Genomic DNA, 19585 nt, shown 5'->3' with positions numbered 1-19585 from the left:
CTTCCTCTGTCTCTCTTCCTCTGTCTCTCTTCCTCTGTCTCTCTTCCTCTGTCTCTCTCTTTTTGTCTCTCTTCCTCTCTCTCTTCCTCTCTCTCTCTTCCTCTCTCTCTCTTCCTCTGTCTCTCTTCCTCTGTCTCTCTTCCTCTGTCTCTCTTCCTCTGTCTCTCTTCTTCTCCCTCTCTTACAAATTCAAATTCAAATTCAAATTCAAATATGCTTTATTGGCAGGACCAAAATACAATTAGTGTTGCCAAAGCAAGAGAAATACAGTAAGTGTGGTGGGAGGGGATCAGGGTTATGGGGAGTTGGGGGGCACAATTTGGGCTCTGACAGTCCATTTAGGGGTCTTAGGTTCCCCTCAGCTTATGACATGTGGTGACATATTGGGCGGCGATCTCCACCATTGATTCCTCTTCCCCCAGTAGGAAGCGGAGTTTCATGTCCTCATCCATGGATGGAAAGCCCGGGCTATGGGTGGTAAATTTCTGGAAGTGGGAGCCCCTCACTGCTGAGTATTTGTCACAGTGCAGTAGGAAATGCGTCTCGTCCTCCAGAGCCCCCTGCTGGCAGTGCTGGCACAGTCTGTTCTCTCGCGGCTTGTATGTCTGTCGGTGCCGCCCTGTTTCCACCTCTAGGCTGTGGGCACTCAGTCTGTACAGGCTCAGGGTCTGCCTGTCTTTGGGGTGGCGTAGCCTTTCCAGATATGGGGCCAGAGTGTAGTCCCTCCGCAGTGACCGGTAGATGGTGAGTTTCTGGGAGTTCTCTAATTCACTCTTCCAGTCCTCTATGTATTGCATCTTGCAGCTCTCTGAGATCTCTTTTATTTGGGCTTTTGTCAGGGGGTGTTGCTGACTTTGGCTGGACTGGCTGCCGGGGTTCCTGGCTTGCTCTGGGCTCCGGCTCAGCAGGGCTTTATGATGGTAGGAGCTGGGGTTGCTGTTCTGTGTGTGTGCCTGGTGTGATAGCGCCCTCTTGTGTATAGTGAACCATAAGGGGAATCGGCCCAGCTCTGCCCTACAGGCTATGTTACTCTCTCTGTTCTCTGTCTCTCTTCCTCTCTCCTCTGTCTCTCTTCTTCTGTCTCTCTCTCTTCCTCTCTCTCTCTTCCTCTCTCTCTCTTCCTCTCTCTCTTCCTCTCTCTCTTCCTCTGTCTCTTCCTCTGTCTCTCTTCCTCTGTCTCTCTTCTCTGTCTCTCTTCCTCTGTGTCTCTCTCTCTTCCTCTGTCTCTCTCTCTCTCTTCCTCTCTATCTCTCTCTTTTTGTCTCTCTTCCTCTGTCTCTCTTCCTCTGTCTCTCTTCCTCTGTCTCTCTTCCTCTGTCTCTCTTCTCTGTCTCTCTTCTCTGTCTCTCTTCTCTGTCTCTCTTCTCTGTCTCTCTTCTCTGTCTCTCTTCTCTGTCTCTCTTCTCTGTCTCTCTTCTCTGTCTCTCTCTCTCTTTTTGTCTCTCTTCCTCTGTCTCTCTTCCTCTGTCTCTCTTCCTCTGTCTCTCTTCCTCTGTCTCTCTTCCTCTGTCTCTCTTCCTCTGTCTCTCTTCCTCTGTCTCTCTTCCTCTGTCTCTCTTCCTCTGTCTCTCTTCCTCTGTCTCTCTTCCTCTGTCTCTCTTCCTCTGTCTCTCTTCCTCTGTCTCTCTTCCTCTGTCTCTCTTCCTCTGTCTCTCTTCCTCTGTCTCTCTTCCTCTGTCTCTCTTCTCTGTCTCTCTTCTCTGTCTCTCTTCTCTGTCTCTCTTCTCTGTCTCTCTTCTCTGTCTCTCTTCTCTGTCTCTCTTCTCTGTCTCTCTCTCTCTCTTTTTGTCTCTCTTCCTCTGTCTCTCTTCTCTGTCTCTCTCTCTCTTTTTGTCTCTCTTCCTCTGTCTCTCTTCCTCTGTCTCTCTTCCTCTGTCTCTCTTCCTCTGTCTCTCTTCCTCTGTCTCTCTTCCTCTGTCTCTCTTCCTCTGTCTCTCTTCCTCTGTCTCTCTTCCTCTGTCTCTCTTCCTCTGTCTCTCTTCCTCTGTCTCTCTTCCTCTGTCTCTCTTCCTCTGTCTCTCTTCCTCTGTGTCTCTCTCTCTTCTGTCTCTCTTCCTCTGTGTCTCTCTCTCTCTATCTCTTCCTCTCTCTCTCTTCTCTCTCTCTTCTGTCTCTCTCTCCTGTCTCTCTCTCCTGTCTCTCTCTCCTGTCTCTCTCTCCTGTCTCTCTCTCTCTGTCTCTCTTCTTCTCTCTCTCTTCCTCTCTCTCTTCTTCTCTCTCTCTTCCTCTCTCTCTTCCTCTCTCTTCCTCTCTTCTCTCTCTCTTCTCTGTCTCTCTTCCTCTCTCTCTTCCTCTCTCTTCCTCTGTCTCTCTTCCTCTGTCTCTCTTCCTCTGTCTCTCTTCCTCTGTCTCTCTTCCTCTGTCTCTCTTCCTCTGTCTCTCTTCCTCTGTCTCTCTTCCTCTGTCTCTCTTCCTCTGTCTCTCTTCCTCTGTCTCTCTTCCTCTGTGTCTCTCTCTCTTCTGTCTCTCTTCCTCTGTGTCTCTCTCTCTCTATCTCTTCCTCTCTCTCTCTCTTCTCTCTCTCTTCTCTCTCTCTTCTGTCTCTCCTGTCTCTCTCTCCTGTCTCTCTCTCCTGTCTCTCTCTCTCTGTCTCTCTTCTTCTCTCTCTCTTCCTCTCTCTCTTCTTCTCTCTCTCTTCCTCTCTCTCTTCCTCTCTCTCTTCCTCTCTTCTCTCTCTCTTCTCTGTCTCTCTTCCTCTCTCTTCCTCTGTCTCTCTTCCTCTGTCTCTCTTCCTCTGTCTCTCTTCCTCTGTCTCTCTTCCTCTGTCTCTCTTCCTCTGTCTCTCTTCCTCTGTCTCTCTTCCTCTGTCTCTCTTCCTCTGTCTCTCTTCCTCTGTGTCTCTCTCTCTTCTGTCTCTCTTCCTCTGTGTCTCTCTCTCTCTATCTCTTCCTCTCTCTCTCTTCTCTCTCTCTTCTGTCTCTCTCTTCTGTCTCTCTCTCCTGTCTCTCTCTCTCTGTCTCTCTTCTTCTCTCTCTCTTCCTCTCTCTCTTCCTCTCTCTCTTCTTCTCTCTCTCTTCCTCTCTCTCTTCCTCTCTCTTCCTCTCTCTCTTCCTCTCTCTTCCTCTCTTCTCTCTCTCTTCTCTGTCTCTCTTCCTCTCTCTCTTCCTCTCTCTGTCTCTCTCTCTCTTCCTCTGTCTCTCTTCCTCTGTCTCTCTTCCTCTGTCTCTCTTCCTCTGTCTCTCTTCCTCTGTCTCTCTTCGACTGTCTCTCTTCGACTGTCTCTCTTCGACTGTCTCTCTTCGACTGTCTCTCTTCGACTGTCTCTCTTCGACTGTCTCTCTTCGACTGTCTCTCTTCCTCTGTCTCTCTTCCTCTCTCAAATTCAAACTCAAATCTGCTTTATTGGCAGGACCAAAATACAATTAGTGCTGCCAAAGCAAGAGAAATACAGTAAGTGTAGTGGGAGGGGATCAGGGTTATGGGGAATTGGGGCACAATTTGGGCTCTGAAAGTCCATTTAGGGGCCTTATGTTCCCCTCAGCTTATGACATGTGGTGACATATTGGGCGGCGATCTCCACCGTTGATTCTTCTTCCCCCAGTAGGATGCAGAGTTTCATCTCCTCGTCCATGGATGGAAAGTCCTGGGTGTGAGTGGTAAGTTTCTGGAAGTGGGAGGCCCTCACTGCTGAGTATTTGTCACAGTGCAGCAGGAAGTGTGCCTCATCCTCCAGAGCCCCCTGCTGGCAGTGCTGGCACAGTCTGTTCTCTCGCGGCTTGTATGTCTGTCGGTGCCGCCCTGTTTCCACCTCTAGGCTGTGGGCACTCAGTCTGTACAGGCTAAGTGTCTGCCTGTCTTTGGGGTGGCGTAACCTTTGCAAATATGGGGCCAGAGTGTAGTCCCTCCGCAGTGACCGGTAGATGGTGAGTTTCTGGGAGTTCTCTAATTCACTCTTCCAGTCCTCTATGTATTGCATCTTGCAGCTCTCTGAGATCTCTTTTATTTGGCCTTTTGTCAGGGTGTGTTGCTGACTTTGGCTGTACTGGCTGCCGGGGTTCCTGGCTTGCTCTGGGCTCCGGCTCAGCAGGGCTTTATGATGGTAGGAGCTGGGGTTGCTGTTCTGTATGTGCGCCTCTCTCTCTCTTCCTCTCTCTGTCTCTTCCTCTCTGTCGCTCTCTGTCTCTCTCTGTCTCTTCCTCTCTGTCTCTCTCTCTGTCTCTCTCTCTTCCTCTCTCTTCCTCTCTCTGTCTCTTCCTCTCTGTCGCTCTCTGTCTCTTCCTCTCTGTCTCTCTCTGTCTCTCTCTGTCTCTCTGTCTCTTCCTCTGTCTCTTCCTCTCTCTCTCTTCCTCTCTCTTTCTCTTCCTTTCTCTTTGTCTCTTCCTCTCGCTTTGTCTCTTCCTCTCTCTCTCTTTCTCTCTCCTCTTCTCTCTCTTTCTCTCTCCTCTTTTTTTCCCCAGCGGCATTTGAATTTCCAGTCTGTCACGTTCAGTTTCACTGACTCCCGATCACATGACTCCAATGCCCGCCCATAAACTTCAAGTGGCAGGATCCTGTAAAATAACACTTGCGTTCGCATGCGTTTTTCTTTAGAAAAACAGGATCCGCTTTTGCAGCAAAAAAAATGTTCATAACGCATCTTAAAAAAGCAGCTCAGCTTTACTGTGTAGGCTGGGACAGAGTCCACAAAGTCCTCTCATGATCTCAGAGCAACTCTTCTGCTATTTCTTGCTCAATGTCAGGGAGGAAGAAACTGTACCCAAGATGGACAACCCCTTTAAGAAGAAATGCAAAAAGTGCACAACTAGATGTGACCATTTGAATAAAAAAGTATTTACAACCAAAGTTGTGGTGTCCTCAGAACATTAACTCTACCTCAATGTGTTTTTAGAGACAGAACTCTATTGCCCAATTACTCTCAAACTTTGCACCTGCCGTAAAGGACATACTCCCAGGGGTACACTGTACTAATTTTCTTGCACCTCAAAAAAAATATGTAAATAGATCCTCATTTCTTTCTTTTGATTGTTTGCTTCAGTTTAATTTTTACTCAACCAAGACAATTTCAACTTTGAATCTGCACAGACATGTAGGAAAGATTTCCGATTTTTAATTTATTTATTACCTTCACAGGAACAGCGCCATTATTGTTTAGTGGTCGCGGCTGGCAATGCAGTATTTAAATAAAAAAGGCAGAACTGCAATACCAAATGTAACCACTGAGCACAAATGGCGCTGTTGGTGGAGGATGTTGTTTATCAAAAATGTAAAGGAAGTCAGCACACCCTACCGATATGATGCTCCACATGTGTAGACCTGGGAGTATTCACATGGATCCGGTCAGTGTAACCGTACAGGATGAACGCAGCAAAAAGGTATAAAAATGATTCAGCGATATTCCAGGATATCCCACCTGTGACGGGGTCCTTCTCCCATATCACGCAATCAACAGAGCGAGAGATGAGGGAGCAATCCAAAGAACATTTATTCCAAGCAATCCAGAAGGTTCATAAAAATAATCCACCACACCGAGGGTAAAATAGTCCAGAAACACAAATATAGTCCAGAAAGCGCTAAATGTCCAGGTCTCTCTGAGAAGCAGCAGCTTCTGCCCCAGAGGATCAATCTTACTCGTTCTCTCCTGAAGTTCTCAAACAGACTGAACAATCTCCCAGGTAAACAGAGTTTAGGTGGATCCCAGGCCCCCTCCTCCACACTTAGGAACAAAAACCCGGCAGGGGGTGATTAGTCTAACTTAACAGGAAAATATACACAGAATGGACAGAGTACCATGCCTAAAATACGGACCTACTCAAAATGATACACAAACCCCCATATTCCGCCATCACATCAACTATTTAAAACTTAGCATTTATTGATAAGATATATCCAGGTAAAAATCTGTACAAACATATAATTCACACTGTGTAGAAATTACCAGCGGCAATGCAGATGGTATTGCTAAGGACCTATGCGTTTCGGTCTCAAGCATTAATCATGAGCAGGCAAAAGGCCGAAACACGTAGTGTTAATTTTTTGGATATCCTGGAATATCGCTGGATCAGGTTGTCCTTTTTGGTGCATTCAGATACTATTTATCATCTCAGACAAAATTAGTTAATTAAAAATTATAAATATCTTTTCATTTCAGGACAGTATATAAGTAAAAGTGTATGATCTGTAGGTAGGTGGAACTTCTTTAAGGGAACGTGTCATCAGGTTTTTGCTATATAGTCTAAGAGAAGCATTATGACAGGGCAGAGACCCCGATTCTAGCGAGGTGTCACTTACTGGGTTTTGTTTTGCTTTTTCAATAAAATCAGTGTTTTATCAGCAGGAGATTATCACTACAGGACTAGGTGTATCATGCTTCCTAGTCATACCACGCCCCCACCACTGATTACCGTATATACTCGAGTATAAGCCAAGGCACCTAATTTTACCACAAAAAACCTGAGAAAACTTATTGACTCGAGTGTAAGCCTAGGATTTTAAGACACACCCCAAGTTTAGAGAAGGAAAATTAGAAAACAGAATTTTTAATATTAAAACGGGGTCTGTCTTATAGTCCTAGTGTGTCTTGTATAGCTCACCAGGGCGGTGGTGGTAGAGCAACTAAGGAGATTGGGTCGGCAATGCTGCGGGCTCGGAGGACGAGGGCCAAAGGGGCTCGGGGGTGTCGCGGCTCAGGAGCGTTGGCTATACTGGGGGCTCAGGGGTATTGCGGCGGGCACCGCTGAGCCTTCTAGCGGGCTGCGGGCTCCTTAGAGCCCACCGGCAGTTGACATGATAGACATCAAGAAAATGGCCGCAGAAGCGACACGTGCCCAGGTTGAGATTTTGGAGAGCCAAGATCCCAATCTCTACACGCACCGATTCCTTGGTCATTTTCTTGAAGTCTATTGCATGCACCGCCGGCGAGCTCAATGAAGCCCGCAGCCCGCCTGCAGAATCAGTGGGGTAATTGTGCCCCTGATCCCACAGTACCGCAGACCCTCCTGAGCCGCGACACTGCTGCAACACCCCTGAGCCACATTATTGCGATCCCTCCATCCTGTGATCCCACACCGCGCCGACCCGGTACTCTTTATCTGGATTATAACCCGCACCCCCCATTTCCTCCCAAGTTTTTGGGGGAAAAATAGCGCCTTATAATCTGGAAGTGGGACCCTCACTAGAATGTAAGCTGAGAGGGGGCATTATCAGCATAAAAAAATTGCTGAAAAAGCCGGCTTATACACGAGTATATACGGTAGTTGCTTTCTGCCTATGCACAGTGTACACAGAAAGCTGATAATCAGTGGTGAGGGCGAGGCTGTTTGGGCCTCACTAAGTTGTAAGGATTATGATATGAATACAAGGATTTTAGTACTGTTTTTCGCTCTATTTTTGCTTGAAGTGGGCGGAGTTATACACAGCTCAGCATTCTGAGCTCTGCTAGATCTGCACCAGAAAAAACAGTGATTATGTAAAAATGACAGCAAGCAGACCAGTAAGTGACACATCGCTGGAATCAGGGTCTTAGCCTCTAAATCATGAAGTTATCGAATTATATATCAAAAACCTGCTGACAGATTCACTTTAATGTCTCAGAAGCGTTGTCAAAGTTTGGTGCACATTCAAAGAAAATTGTAAAAGCAGAGAACGGTAGAGAATGCTTCCCATCACATGTACGTAACACTTACAATGGGTTTCATGGCTCTTTTTTTTTTATTTCAACGGCTGCTACTGAAAATTGCCTAATCCCAGAATCATAAAACAAATTATTCCAGTGCATGAATCGCGCTGTTGGCAGCAGCCGGCGCGCACGAGCACACATGGAAAAAGACATTCGGCGTATGTCAACGTTGTCTCTGCTCGGTCGGGATTTTCCTGAATAATGCATTAGCAGCTGTCGTGTGCAATAACGATCAGGGCCGCCGCCTCTGCCCATTGTCACCGCACCGAAATTACCCCCGCTGAAATCAATTACTCTCATCGTCAGTCCCAGTTTTTTCAAATATCCCTCGAAGGAAAAAAGCGCGTTCATAGCAAGGACGCTGTGCACGGCCCGAACCCAGAGAGCGAAGAACATCACAGCCCTTCCCATGTCATAGGAACCACAACGCCGAAGCCCGGAGCTCAGGAGGCCGGGTCATCTGTGCTCTACAGACTACAAACCTTCCAGGTCCTCCTCATCAATGCCCTTCAGGATCTTGGACTTGTAGTCCCGGAACACCATGTATCTCAGCAGACGTTTCAGCTTTTTCTGTAAAGACAAAAGAAAAGTCAGATGAGCCGCCGACTATGGGATCACACCTAGAAATGTATCCTTAAGGGGCAGTATTATAGTAGTTATATTCTTGTACATAGGAGCAGTATTATAGTAGTTATATTCTTGTACATAGGGGCAGTATTATAGTAGTTATATTCTTGTACATAGAGGTAGCATTATAGTAGTTATATTCCTGTACATAGGGGCAGTATTATAGTAGTAATATTCTTGTACATAGGAGCAGTATTATAGTAGTTATATTCTTGTACATAGGAGCAGTATTATAGTAGTTATATTCTTGTACATAGGGGCAGTATTATAGTAGTTATATTCTTATACATAGGGGCAGTATTATAGTAGTTATATTCTTGTACATAGGAGCAGTATTATAGTAGTTATATTCTTGTACATAGGAGCAGTATTATAGTAGTTATATTCTTATACATAGGGGCAGTATTATAGTAGTTATATTCTTATACATAGGGGCAGTATTATAGTAGTTATATTCTTGTACATAGGGGCAGTATTATAGTAGTTATATTCTAGTACATGGGGGCAGTATTATAGTAGTTATATTCTTGTACATAAGAGCAATATTATAGTAGTTATATTCTTGTACATAGGGGCAGTATTATAGTAGTTATATTCTGATACATAGGAGCAGTATTATAGTAGTTATATTCTTGTACATAGGGAGCAGTATTATAGTAATTATATTCTTGTACATAGGAGCAGTATTATAGTAGTTATATTCTTGTACATAGGAGCAGTATTATAGTAGTTATATTCTTGTACATAGGGGCAGTATTATAGTAGTTATATTCTTATACATAGGGGCAGTATTATAGTAGTTATATTCTTGTACATAGGAGCAGTATTATAGTAGTTATATTCTTGTACATAGGAGCAGTATTATAGTAGTTATATTCTTATACATAGGGGCAGTATTATAGTAGTTATATTCTTATACATAGGGGCAGTATTATAGTAGTTATATTCTTGTACATAGGGGCAGTATTATAGTAGTTATATTCTTGTACATAGGAGCAGTATTATAGTAGTTATATTCTTATACATAGGGGCAGTATTATAGTAGTCATACTCTTGTACATAGGGGCAGTATTATAGTAGTTATATTCTTGTACATAGGAGCAGTATTATAGTAGTTATATTCTTGTACATAGGGGCAGTATTATAGTAGTTATATTCTTGTACATAGGGGCAGTATTATAGTAGTTATATTCTTGTACATAAGAGCAATATTATAGTAGTTATATTCTTGTACATAGGGGCAGTATTATAGGAGTTATATTTTTGTACATAGGAGCAGTATTATAGTAGTTATATTCTTGTACATAGGGGGCAGTATTATAGTAGTTATATTCTTGTACATAGGGGGCAGTATTATAGTAGTTATATTCTTGTACATAGGGGCAGTATTATAGTAGTTATATTCTTGTACATAGGGGCAGTATTATAGTAGTTATATTCTTGTACATAGGGGCAGTATTATAGTAGTTATATTCTTGTACATAGGGAGCAGTATTATATATTATAGTAGTTATATTCTTGTACATAGAGGGCAGTATTATAGTAGCTATATTCTAGTACATAGGGGCAGTATTATAGTAGTTATATTCTTGTACATAGGGGCAGTATTATAGTAGCTATATTCTAGTACATAGGGGCAGTATTATAGTAGTTATATTCTTGTACATAGGAGCAGTATTATAGTAGTTATATTCTTGTACATAGGGGGCAGTATTATAGTAGTTATATTCTTGTACATAGGGGGCAGTATTATAGTAGTTATATTCTTGTACATAGGGGCAGTATTATAGTAGTTATATTCTTGTACATAGGGGCAGTATTATAGTAGTTATATTCTTGTACATAGGGGCAGTATTATAGTAGTTATATTCTTGTACATAGGGAGCAGTATTATATATTATAGTAGTTATATTCTTGTACATAGAGGGCAGTATTATAGTAGCTATATTCTAGTACATAGGGGCAGTATTATAGTAGTTATATTCTTGTACATAGGGGCAGTATTATAGTAGCTATATTCTAGTACATAGGGGCAGTATTATAGTAGTTATATTCTTGTACATAGGGGCAGTATTATAGTAGATACTGGCATAACTAATTATTATTCATAAATCAGCAGCTATTTTTCTTACCTTATCTCTGCGCATGAGAAAAAGTATATCTTCAGCTGAAATTACCCTGGCCCCTCTCATCTGAGACACATCAGCCGCTTGCTGCAACTGAAAAAAAAAGAAAATGGATAATCTTTTAACATTTTGTTTTGTAAAATTAGGGAGCCTTGACCAGCTTGCATACACAGTTACAACTAGTAACCTACATTCAAGAATATTCACAATATTGTCTATGAGCTGGTGGGCAGTGCCTAGCTGCCCTGATGTCTCCTATTCTCAGCACACACAGACATGAAGGATTCCTGCTCTCTTGTCTCTATGTAGCCCATGTTCAGAAGTAGCCACACTATGGAGCACATTATACAGCAGTACTAAGCATTGTAACTTTGAATCCAGCCCTGGGGTGAGATAGAACACCTGTCTGCTTTACCTTGGTTAGTTATCAAAAATAGAGGGGACACCAGGCAGTTTTTGTTTAATTATTTTTAAATAATTTTAAACCACCGTGTGGGGTCCCCCCTATTTTGATAATCAACCAAGATAAAGCAGACAGCTGTGGGCTGGTATTATTAAGCTGGGAAGGTCCATGGATATTTGGCCCTTCCCAGCCTAAAAATAGCAGCCCGCACCCTCTCAAGCATTGGTGCATCATATTAGATGTTTCATTTTTAGCAATTTGCCCGTCTCATCCTGATTGCCCTGGTGTGTTGACAATCGGGGTAATACTTTTGGGGTTGAGGTCAGCTGTGTAATGACAGATGGCATCAAACCTAGGGGTTAGTAAAGGAGAGGCGTCATTCAGTCACCCACACTACTAAGCCAGTAAGTTTAAAGTAAAAAAATAAAAACAGACAGTAAAAAATAGTTTGTTTCAATAAAGACTCCCCCACGCTATCCTTCGTTCACCAAATTAATAAAAAAAGTTCCCATGAAGTTCCGATGTAATCCATGAACATTGATACTTTTCTGCTACTCAAAGTCAACAGAGCTGTGCGTCTTGCATCTTGCATTATGTCGCCACTTTGCGGGAATATTTTTTTAAATAAATTGGCGAATGAGGTTAAGTATAGGGGAGTTTTTATTCAAATAAACACTTTTTTAGAGTGTGTGTTTGTGTGTGTGTGTGATTCCTTTTTATTCCTGGGTTAGTAATGGGGGTGTCTGATACACACCTCTCCATTACTAACCGCTGAGCTTAATTCCAGCTGACATTACACAGCTGACATCAACCCCATTATACTATTACCCCAACTGCCCATGCAGTATCATTGAATAAACAATTTTGTCCAGTATGTGTGTGTGTGCATGTGTGTGCGTGTGTGTGTGTATGTGTGCGTGTATGTGTTTCCTTTTTATTCCTGGGTTACTAATGGGGGAGTCTGATACACACCTCTCCATTACTAACTCCTGGGCTTGATTCCAGCTGACATTACACAGCTGACATCAGCCACATTATCCTATTACCCAAATTTCCAATGCAGTATCATTGAATAAACATTTTTTAGTGTGTGTGTGTGTGTGTGTGTGTGTGTGTGTGTGTGTGCGTGCGTGCGTGCGTCCTTTTTATTACTGGGGTAGTAATGGGGGTGTCTGATACACACCTCTCCATTACTAACCCCTGGGCTTGATTTCAGATGACTTTACACAGCTGATATCAACCCCATTATCCTAGTAACCCAATTGCCAATGCAATATCATTGAAGAAACATTTTTTCCAGTGTGCATGTGTTTCTTTTTTATTACTGGATTATCAATGGAGTGGCTGATAGATGACTGTCCACTACTAACCCCTGGGCTTGATTCCAGCTGACATTACACAGCTGACATCAACCCCATTATCCTACTGCCCCAATTGCAAATGCACTATCATTGAATAAACATTTTTTTCGTGTATGTGTGTGTGTGTGTGTTTCCTTTTTATTACTGGATTAGTAATTAAGGTGTCTGATGTACACTTCTCCTTTACTAACTCATGGGCTTAATTCCAGCTGATATTACACAGCTGATATCAACCCCATTATCCCATTACCCCAATTTCCAACTCAGCATTACTTGAATGAAGGTCTCTGCCCCACTATCCCGCTGCTCTCAGATTAGATACCAAAAAAATGGTGACATATTCCCTTTACCAGTTAACAGTTGACCACAAGCTTAAAAGAGTGTCTCAATGCTTGGCCCTCCAGTGTGTTGCACAGCTTCTAAGTTGCAGAAGAAAGTTCACAGAGTAGATTACATGGGATAACAAGCTCTTTACTTCTCAGAACATGAGGTAAAAATATGCACAGTCATACAGCATTACATCAGGAAGAGAAACAAAAACCAGGAAGAATAAGAGACTTTTTACAAAACAGTGAGTAAGGAGACTTTACACAACATCGCCATCTACTGTTAGATCAGCATAAAGTCCTCCTTCACACAAAGAAGTCCTCGTCTGTTGCATATACCACCACAGTGATCAGCTGAGATCTGTGGAGAAACTTGATAACAAGCATTCAATTTCCTTGCAGCGCCTCCAGAGGGCAATTAGAGTATTACATTAGGTTTATTCAAATCAATGGATCTTCTGTGTAATGCAAGACAGGACAGCTCCTTCAGAGCGAGAAACACTTTTGGGATATAAGAAAAGTTCTTTTAAAAAAAAGGAACCTCGCCGTCAATAAAAAAGCTAATATTTTTTACTTTTTCTAAATTCTAAAAAGAGAATGAGTTGTCTTTGAAATTGCAAATTGTCATCAAGAATTCGAGATAGAAAGAATAGAACAGGGGGAGATAAATTTGGAATTAACCAAATCCATTACAAAAGCTCAGGAAGCCGAATAAATGGGAACTTCAAAGCTGGCAATAAATGAGCTAGAACAGGAGAAAGAAAAATGCACCTGAAAAAGATTTAAAGGGAACCTGTCACCACTTTTTTGGCCTATAAGCTGTGGCCACCACCACCGGGCTCTTATATACAGTGTTCTAACATGCTGTATATAAGAGCTCAGACCGGGGGTATAACATAAAAAACACTTTATAATACTTACCTAATAGTCGCACGGTGGGCTTTATGGGCGACTGCGTTGTCCGATGCCGGTGCCTCCTCTTTTGTCCATCGTTGTGCTTCTTCTTCTCTAGCCGCGGTGCATGATGGGTCCGATGTCATACACACTCGCCGGCATTCAAGCCCTGAGCAGGGCAGATCAAAGTATTGTAGTGCGCCTGCGCAGGAGCGGCGAGTGTGTATGACATAGCCGTGTCATGCACCCAGGCTTCAGAAAGAGGACGAAGATGGCCGGCACTGGACAACGGAGACGCTTATTAAGCCCACCGCGTGACCGTTAGGTGAGTATTATAAAAAGTGTTTTTTATGTTACACCCCCGGCCTGGGCTCTTATACACAGCATGTTAGAATGCTGTATATAAGAGCCCGGTGGTGGTGGCCGCAGCGGTGACAGGTTCCCTTTAATGAAACTCTACCGCTCTCGATCTCGCACACTTGGCCAATGTTTCACTCAATATCACTGTCTGAATTGGAGCATTAATAATTCTCAGATCCCATGCTGCTAACATCTGAATTAGGCCCATTCACAAGTTGAAAAGATCAACAAAAACAGTAGCCGGTTCTAATATCCAAATCTAAAAAAGAAAAAAAATTGGGAAAAAAAAAAAAAATAGAAAAAATGACTTCAGAGCTGGCAAAATGTCACCGGGCACTGACTTCAGTCCATAAATCATAATACAGAACTGCATTAATTTTTTTTTTTCCACACTAATCAGACGCACACAAAACATTAACTGTATCTACGGCAGACAACAGAAAACATACAGCGTGAAACGTTCGCAAGATTTCCCCTGTAAAATTCACTTGGGCCCTTACTACTACAACCAGGGCAGGGGCTCGGGGAGTTTGCAGGAACTCATAAGCAACAGTAACATAATCTAACTTGAAACTACCCTGGAAAATGTAAGAATGTGAAAAATGATCGTCCTATTTGCTTGGCAGGAGTAAAATCAACTTTTCTTCTGATTAGATTCAGGGCATGTGAGGTACTTCTCTCTCTTTTTTTTTTATTTTATTTTTTTTTTTGCAAAGTTGGAAAAAAAAATATTAAGGATTTTAGGAAAAAGTGGAAATAATTAGACCATGTATATCCTCTACAGGAGTAGTGGTCAATGAGCCACAATAGTAAAACCAGCGATGTACTACGTGGCTACACCGCCATCTGCAATGCTCTGTGTGTTCAGACACCTTTCCGCCATAGGCAGTAGGTGTTCTGTGCGATCAGAACAAATGGACTTAGAACCTCTTAAAAAGTACATAGGGAGCGAAGCTATCATCTTCTTAAATTCAAAAGCCTCTTATTTTTCAAGAACGGCGGAATTATTAATGGTATACGTTACTGATCGTTGCATTGGGTTACCAGATACCTCTGCGGGCCGCTGTAACTGGTAAGGAGCGCAGCACTTGCAAGCTTTATTCTACAGAGCTTGTAAGCGCGTCTCTAAAGCTGGCTGGATCGGGCAAATGTCAAATCATCAGGGGCTCATCAGATCCTGGCAAGCAGAAAGCAGTGAGCCTGTTGAGTGGTGCACTCCAGAAAATAGGAGCAGGAAGACGTGAGACTGCAGAGTGCTGAAATACAGAAGATTGGAGTAGAAAGACGTGAGACTGTCAAGTGGTGCACTCCAGAAGATATTAGCAAGAAGCCGTGAGACTGTCGAGTGCTGCACTCCAGAAGATAGGAGCAGGAAGACATGAGACTACAGAGTGGTGCACTCCAGAAGATAGGAGCAGGAAGCAGTGAAACTGCCGGGTGGTGCACTCCAGAAGATAGGAGCACGAAGCAGTGAAGCTGCCGGGTGGTGCACTCCAGAAGATAGGAACAGGAAGCAGTGAAGCTGCCGGGTGGTGCACTCCAGAAGATAGGAACAGGAAGCAGTGAAGCTGCCGGGTGGTGCACTCCAGAAGATAGGAGCAGGAAGCAGTGAAACTGCCGGGTGGTGCACTCCAGAAGATAGGAGCAGGAAGCAGTGAAACTGCCGGGTGGTGCACTGCAGAAGATAGGAGCAGGAAGCAGTGAAGCTGCCGGGTGGTGCTCTCCAGATGATAGGAGCAGTAAGCAGTGAAACTGCCGGGTGGTGCACTCCAGAAGATAGGAGCAGGAAACAGTGAAACTGCCGGGTGGTGCACTCCAGAAGATAGGAGCAGGAAGCAGTGAAGCTGCCGAGTGGTGCACTGCAGAAGATAGGAGCAGGAAGCAGTGAAGCTGCCGGGTGGTGCTCTCCAGATGATAGGAGCAGTAAGCAGTGAAACTGCTGGGTGGTGCACTCCAGAAGATAGGAGCAGGAAGCAGTGAAACTGCCTGGTGGTGCACTCCAGAAGATAGGAGCAGGAAACAGTGAAGCTGCCGGGTGGTGCACTCCAGAAGATAGGAGCAGGAAGCAGTGAAACTGCCGGGTGGTGCACTCCAGAAGATAGGAGCAGGAAACAGTGACGCTGCCTGGTGGTGCACTCCAGAAGATAGGAGCAGGAAGCAGTGAAACTGCCTGGTGGTGCACTCCAGAAGATAGGAGCAAGAAGCAGTGAAGCTGCCGGGTGGTGCACTCCAGAAGATAGGAGCAAGAAGCAGTGAAGCTGCCGGGTGGTGCACTCCAGAAGAAAGGAGCAGGAAGCAGTGAAACTGTTGGGTGGTGCACTCCAGAAGATAGGAGCACGAAGCAGTGAAGCTGCCGGGTGGTGCACTCCAGAAGATAGGAACAGGAAGCAGTGAAGCTGCCGGGTGGTGCACACCAGAAGATAGGAGCAGGAAGCAGTGAAGCTGCCGGGTGGTGCACTCCAGAAGATAGGAGCACGAAGCAGTGAAGCTGCCGGGTGGTGCACTCCAGAAGATAGGAGCAGGAAGCAGTGAAACTGCCGGGTGGTGCACTCCAGAAGATAGGAGCACGAAGCAGTGAAGCTGCCGGGTGGTGCACTCCAGAAGATAGGAGCAGGAAGCAGTGAAACTGCCGGGTGGTGCACTCCAGAAGATAGGAGCACGAAGCAGTGAAACTGCCGGGTGGTGCACTCCAGAAGATAGGAACAGGAAGCAGTGAAGCTGCCGGGTGGTGCACTCCAGAAGATAGGAGGAGTAATCTGTGAGACTGTTGAGTCGTGCACTCCAGAAGATAGGAAAAAGAAGCCGTGAGACTTCCGAGTGGTGCAACTCACTGTGTGCACATGGCCTTAAGAAATTACAATTTATTGTAAGTTTCTAAATGCTGTTTCTTTTTTGGTTTGAAGTGTTGTATCTTGTTTCTTTTTTTTTTTTTGCTTCATTTTATTCAGTAGTCAAATTTGGAGCAGAAGCACCTCAAGAACGGACATCTGAACTATAGTCATGTTTCGCATTGGAAGAAATAAGCAATTGAGTATTTGTAGTAATTTTTCCTGTGAATTCACCCCAAGTCCATGAAGAAAAAAAACAAACAAAACAGTGTGAACATTCTTGTAAAAATACTTCTAAAACCAGACAGCACTGACCTGTAAATTTATGATTTTATTATGACCACCACCAATTATTGTTCATAGAGTTTCAGGAGAAAATACACCCTTCTTCAAGCACTGTTTGTGTAATACAGTGCCTTGCAAAAGTATTCGGCCCCCTTGAATTTGTCAACCTTTTACCCACATTTCAGGCTTCAAAGATAAAAAATGTTAAATTAATGGTGAAGAATCAACAAGTGGGACACAATTGTGAAGTTGAACGAAATTTTTTGCTTATTTGAAATCTTTTTTAAAAATAATAAACTGAAAATTGGGGCGTGCAATATTATTCATCCCCTTTACCTTTCAGTGCAGCAAACTCACTCCAGAAGTTCATTGAGGATCTCTGAATGATCCAATGTTGTCCTAAATAACTGATGATAAATATAATCCCCTGTGTGTAATCAAGTCTCCGTATAAATGCCCCTGCTCTGTGATAGTCTCAGGGTTCTGTGTAAAGCACAGAGAGCATCATGAAGACCAAGTAACACAACAGGCAGGTCCGTGATACTGTTGTGGAGAAGTTTAAAGCCAGATTTGGTTACAAAAAGATTTCTAAAACTTTAAACATCCAAGAAGCACTGTGCAAGCGATCATATTGAAATAGGAGTATCATACCACTGCAAATCTACCAAGACAAGGAGAAGACTGGAGAAGACTGATCAGAGATGCAGCCAAGAGGCCCATGATCACTCTGAATGAACTGCAGAGATCTACAGCTGAGGTGGGAGAGTCAGTCCATAGGACAACAATCAGTCGTACACTGCACAAATCTGCACAAATCTTTATGGAAGAGTGGCAAGAAGAAAGCCATTTCTCAAAGATATCCATAAAAAGTGTCATTTAAAGTTTTCCACAGGCCACCTGGGAGACACCAAACATGTGGAAGAAGGTGCTCTGGTCAGATGAAACCAAAATCAAACTATTTGGGCACAATGCGAAACGATATGTTTGGCGTAAAAGCAACACAGCTCATTACCCAGAACACACCATCCCCACTGTCAAATATGGTGGTGGCAGCATCATGGTTTGGGCCTGCTTTTCTTCAGCAGGGACAGGGAAGATGGTTAAAATTGATGGGAAGATGGATGGAGCCAAATACAGGACCATTCTTGAAGAAAACCTGTTGGGAGTCTGCAAAAGACCTGAGACTGGGACGGAGATTTGTCTTCCAACAAGACAATGATCTCAAACATAAAGCAAAATCTACAATGGAATGGTGCACAAATAAACATATCCAGGTGTTAGAATGGCCAAGTCACAGTCCAGACCTGAACCCAATTGAGAATCTGTGGAAAGAGCTGAAAACAGCTGTTCACAAACACTCTCCACCCAACCTCACTCAGCTCCAGCTGTTTGCAAAGGAAGAATGGGCGAGAATTGCAGTCTCTCGATGTGCAAAACTGATAGACACATACCCCAAGTGACTACAACTGTAATCGCAGCAAAAGGTGGTGCTACAAAGTATTAACTTAAAGGGGCTGAATAATATTGCACGCCCCAATTTTCAGTTATTTATTTTTTAAAAATGTTTAAAATAAGGAATAAATTTCATTCAATTTCACAATTGTGTCCCACTTGTTGTTGATTCTTCACCATAACATTAACATTTTTTATCTTTATGTTTGAAGCCTGAAATGTGGGAAAAGGTTGAAAAATTCAAGGGGCTGAATACTTTCGCAAGGCACTGTGTATAATTGGGGATTTTTTATTTTTCCAGAAAATTAATTTAGCGACCTTTCCCCAAGCCACATGGATGAAATGATAGAACAGATACAACAGTTGTTTGACATCCAGAACATGGCCATGAAATGCTCTTCTCTCTGCTGCAGTGAGGTATTGGATTATGGAGCACGAATGTGAACGTGGCCAGACAGAACAGAACACATTTCATGGCTGGTACATGCGTTTCATTTCCGTAACCGATGGGTCCACGTTAATTGAGCGGAGAACAAGTCCCACGCGCCATTATCTTCTGGCTGCACATCTTTCCATTGTGTAATGTGCGTCGTTAAACCTTCGTCTGGGAAGGAGCTCTAGTTAATCGCCGACACATGTGAACGTTCCTCGTCAGATGGGGTCACGGCCAGTTTTATTTCTTCTAATTGTACCTATAATAGAACCCTGACATTTAATGAGCGGCCAGAGCAGAGGAATAAATGAAGCTAATCAGTGCACCAGAAAACTATAAAAACAGAGTGGAGCTGGCAGTGACAAGACTAATATAACATGGACACAGGTACAAAGGTAGAAGACTTACGTCATACACCAACTGCCCGGAGGGAGAAATATACCAACACAGATGTGCCATTAAGGGTTCAAAGAAAGATGGGGGACACCTACCGAAAAGCATTTCTAAGCAACATACCTGTTGTCACCCAACTGATGTTCTTGAGTAGTAGTCCAGGACTTAGTTTTCTTTTCATTATTCCGGTCACCATTCCTCTATTTTATATGATTTAACTAGTATTATCTTTAGTTGTCCCTCCTTGGTGATTAGAAGGTATATAGTTCCTCGTTTGGGTCATATGGTGGCCTCCTGAAAGTCACACAACTTTATGATCTGTGAAGAGGCCACCATCTCAGTAACCAGAACAACTTCTACGATGCAACTACATGGACTGCACCACTGAAGTTCTCAATGGAAGTGCAGAGTGTGACAAAAAATTAGATTGGGATATAGTCACTGTAGCCTGGTAGTGTTGGGGTCCTGAGCTCAAATCCCAC

General features: G+C 43.6%; 1 protein-coding gene across 2 annotated transcripts in view; it reads right to left on the bottom strand.

Moving 5' to 3' along the window:
- Nucleotides 1–19585, bottom strand: part of SUPT3H (SPT3 homolog, SAGA and STAGA complex component) — a 712666-nt gene that overhangs the window by 259818 nt on the left and 433263 nt on the right. For both annotated transcript variants that reach the window (XM_075341184.1, XM_075341185.1), the window contains 2 exons: nt 10375–10461; nt 8098–8185 (listed from right to left, as the gene is read on the bottom strand). In XM_075341184.1, coding sequence (XP_075197299.1) covers nt 8098–8185; nt 10375–10461 — 175 coding nt within the window. The remainder of the gene's footprint in view (nt 1–8097; nt 8186–10374; nt 10462–19585) is intronic.

This window comes from Anomaloglossus baeobatrachus, chromosome 3, assembly GCF_048569485.1.
Source record: "Anomaloglossus baeobatrachus isolate aAnoBae1 chromosome 3, aAnoBae1.hap1, whole genome shotgun sequence".
In the NCBI taxonomy this organism is placed as follows: domain Eukaryota; kingdom Metazoa; phylum Chordata; class Amphibia; order Anura; family Aromobatidae; genus Anomaloglossus; species Anomaloglossus baeobatrachus.
This window is presented reverse-complemented; position numbering and strand designations above follow the sequence as displayed.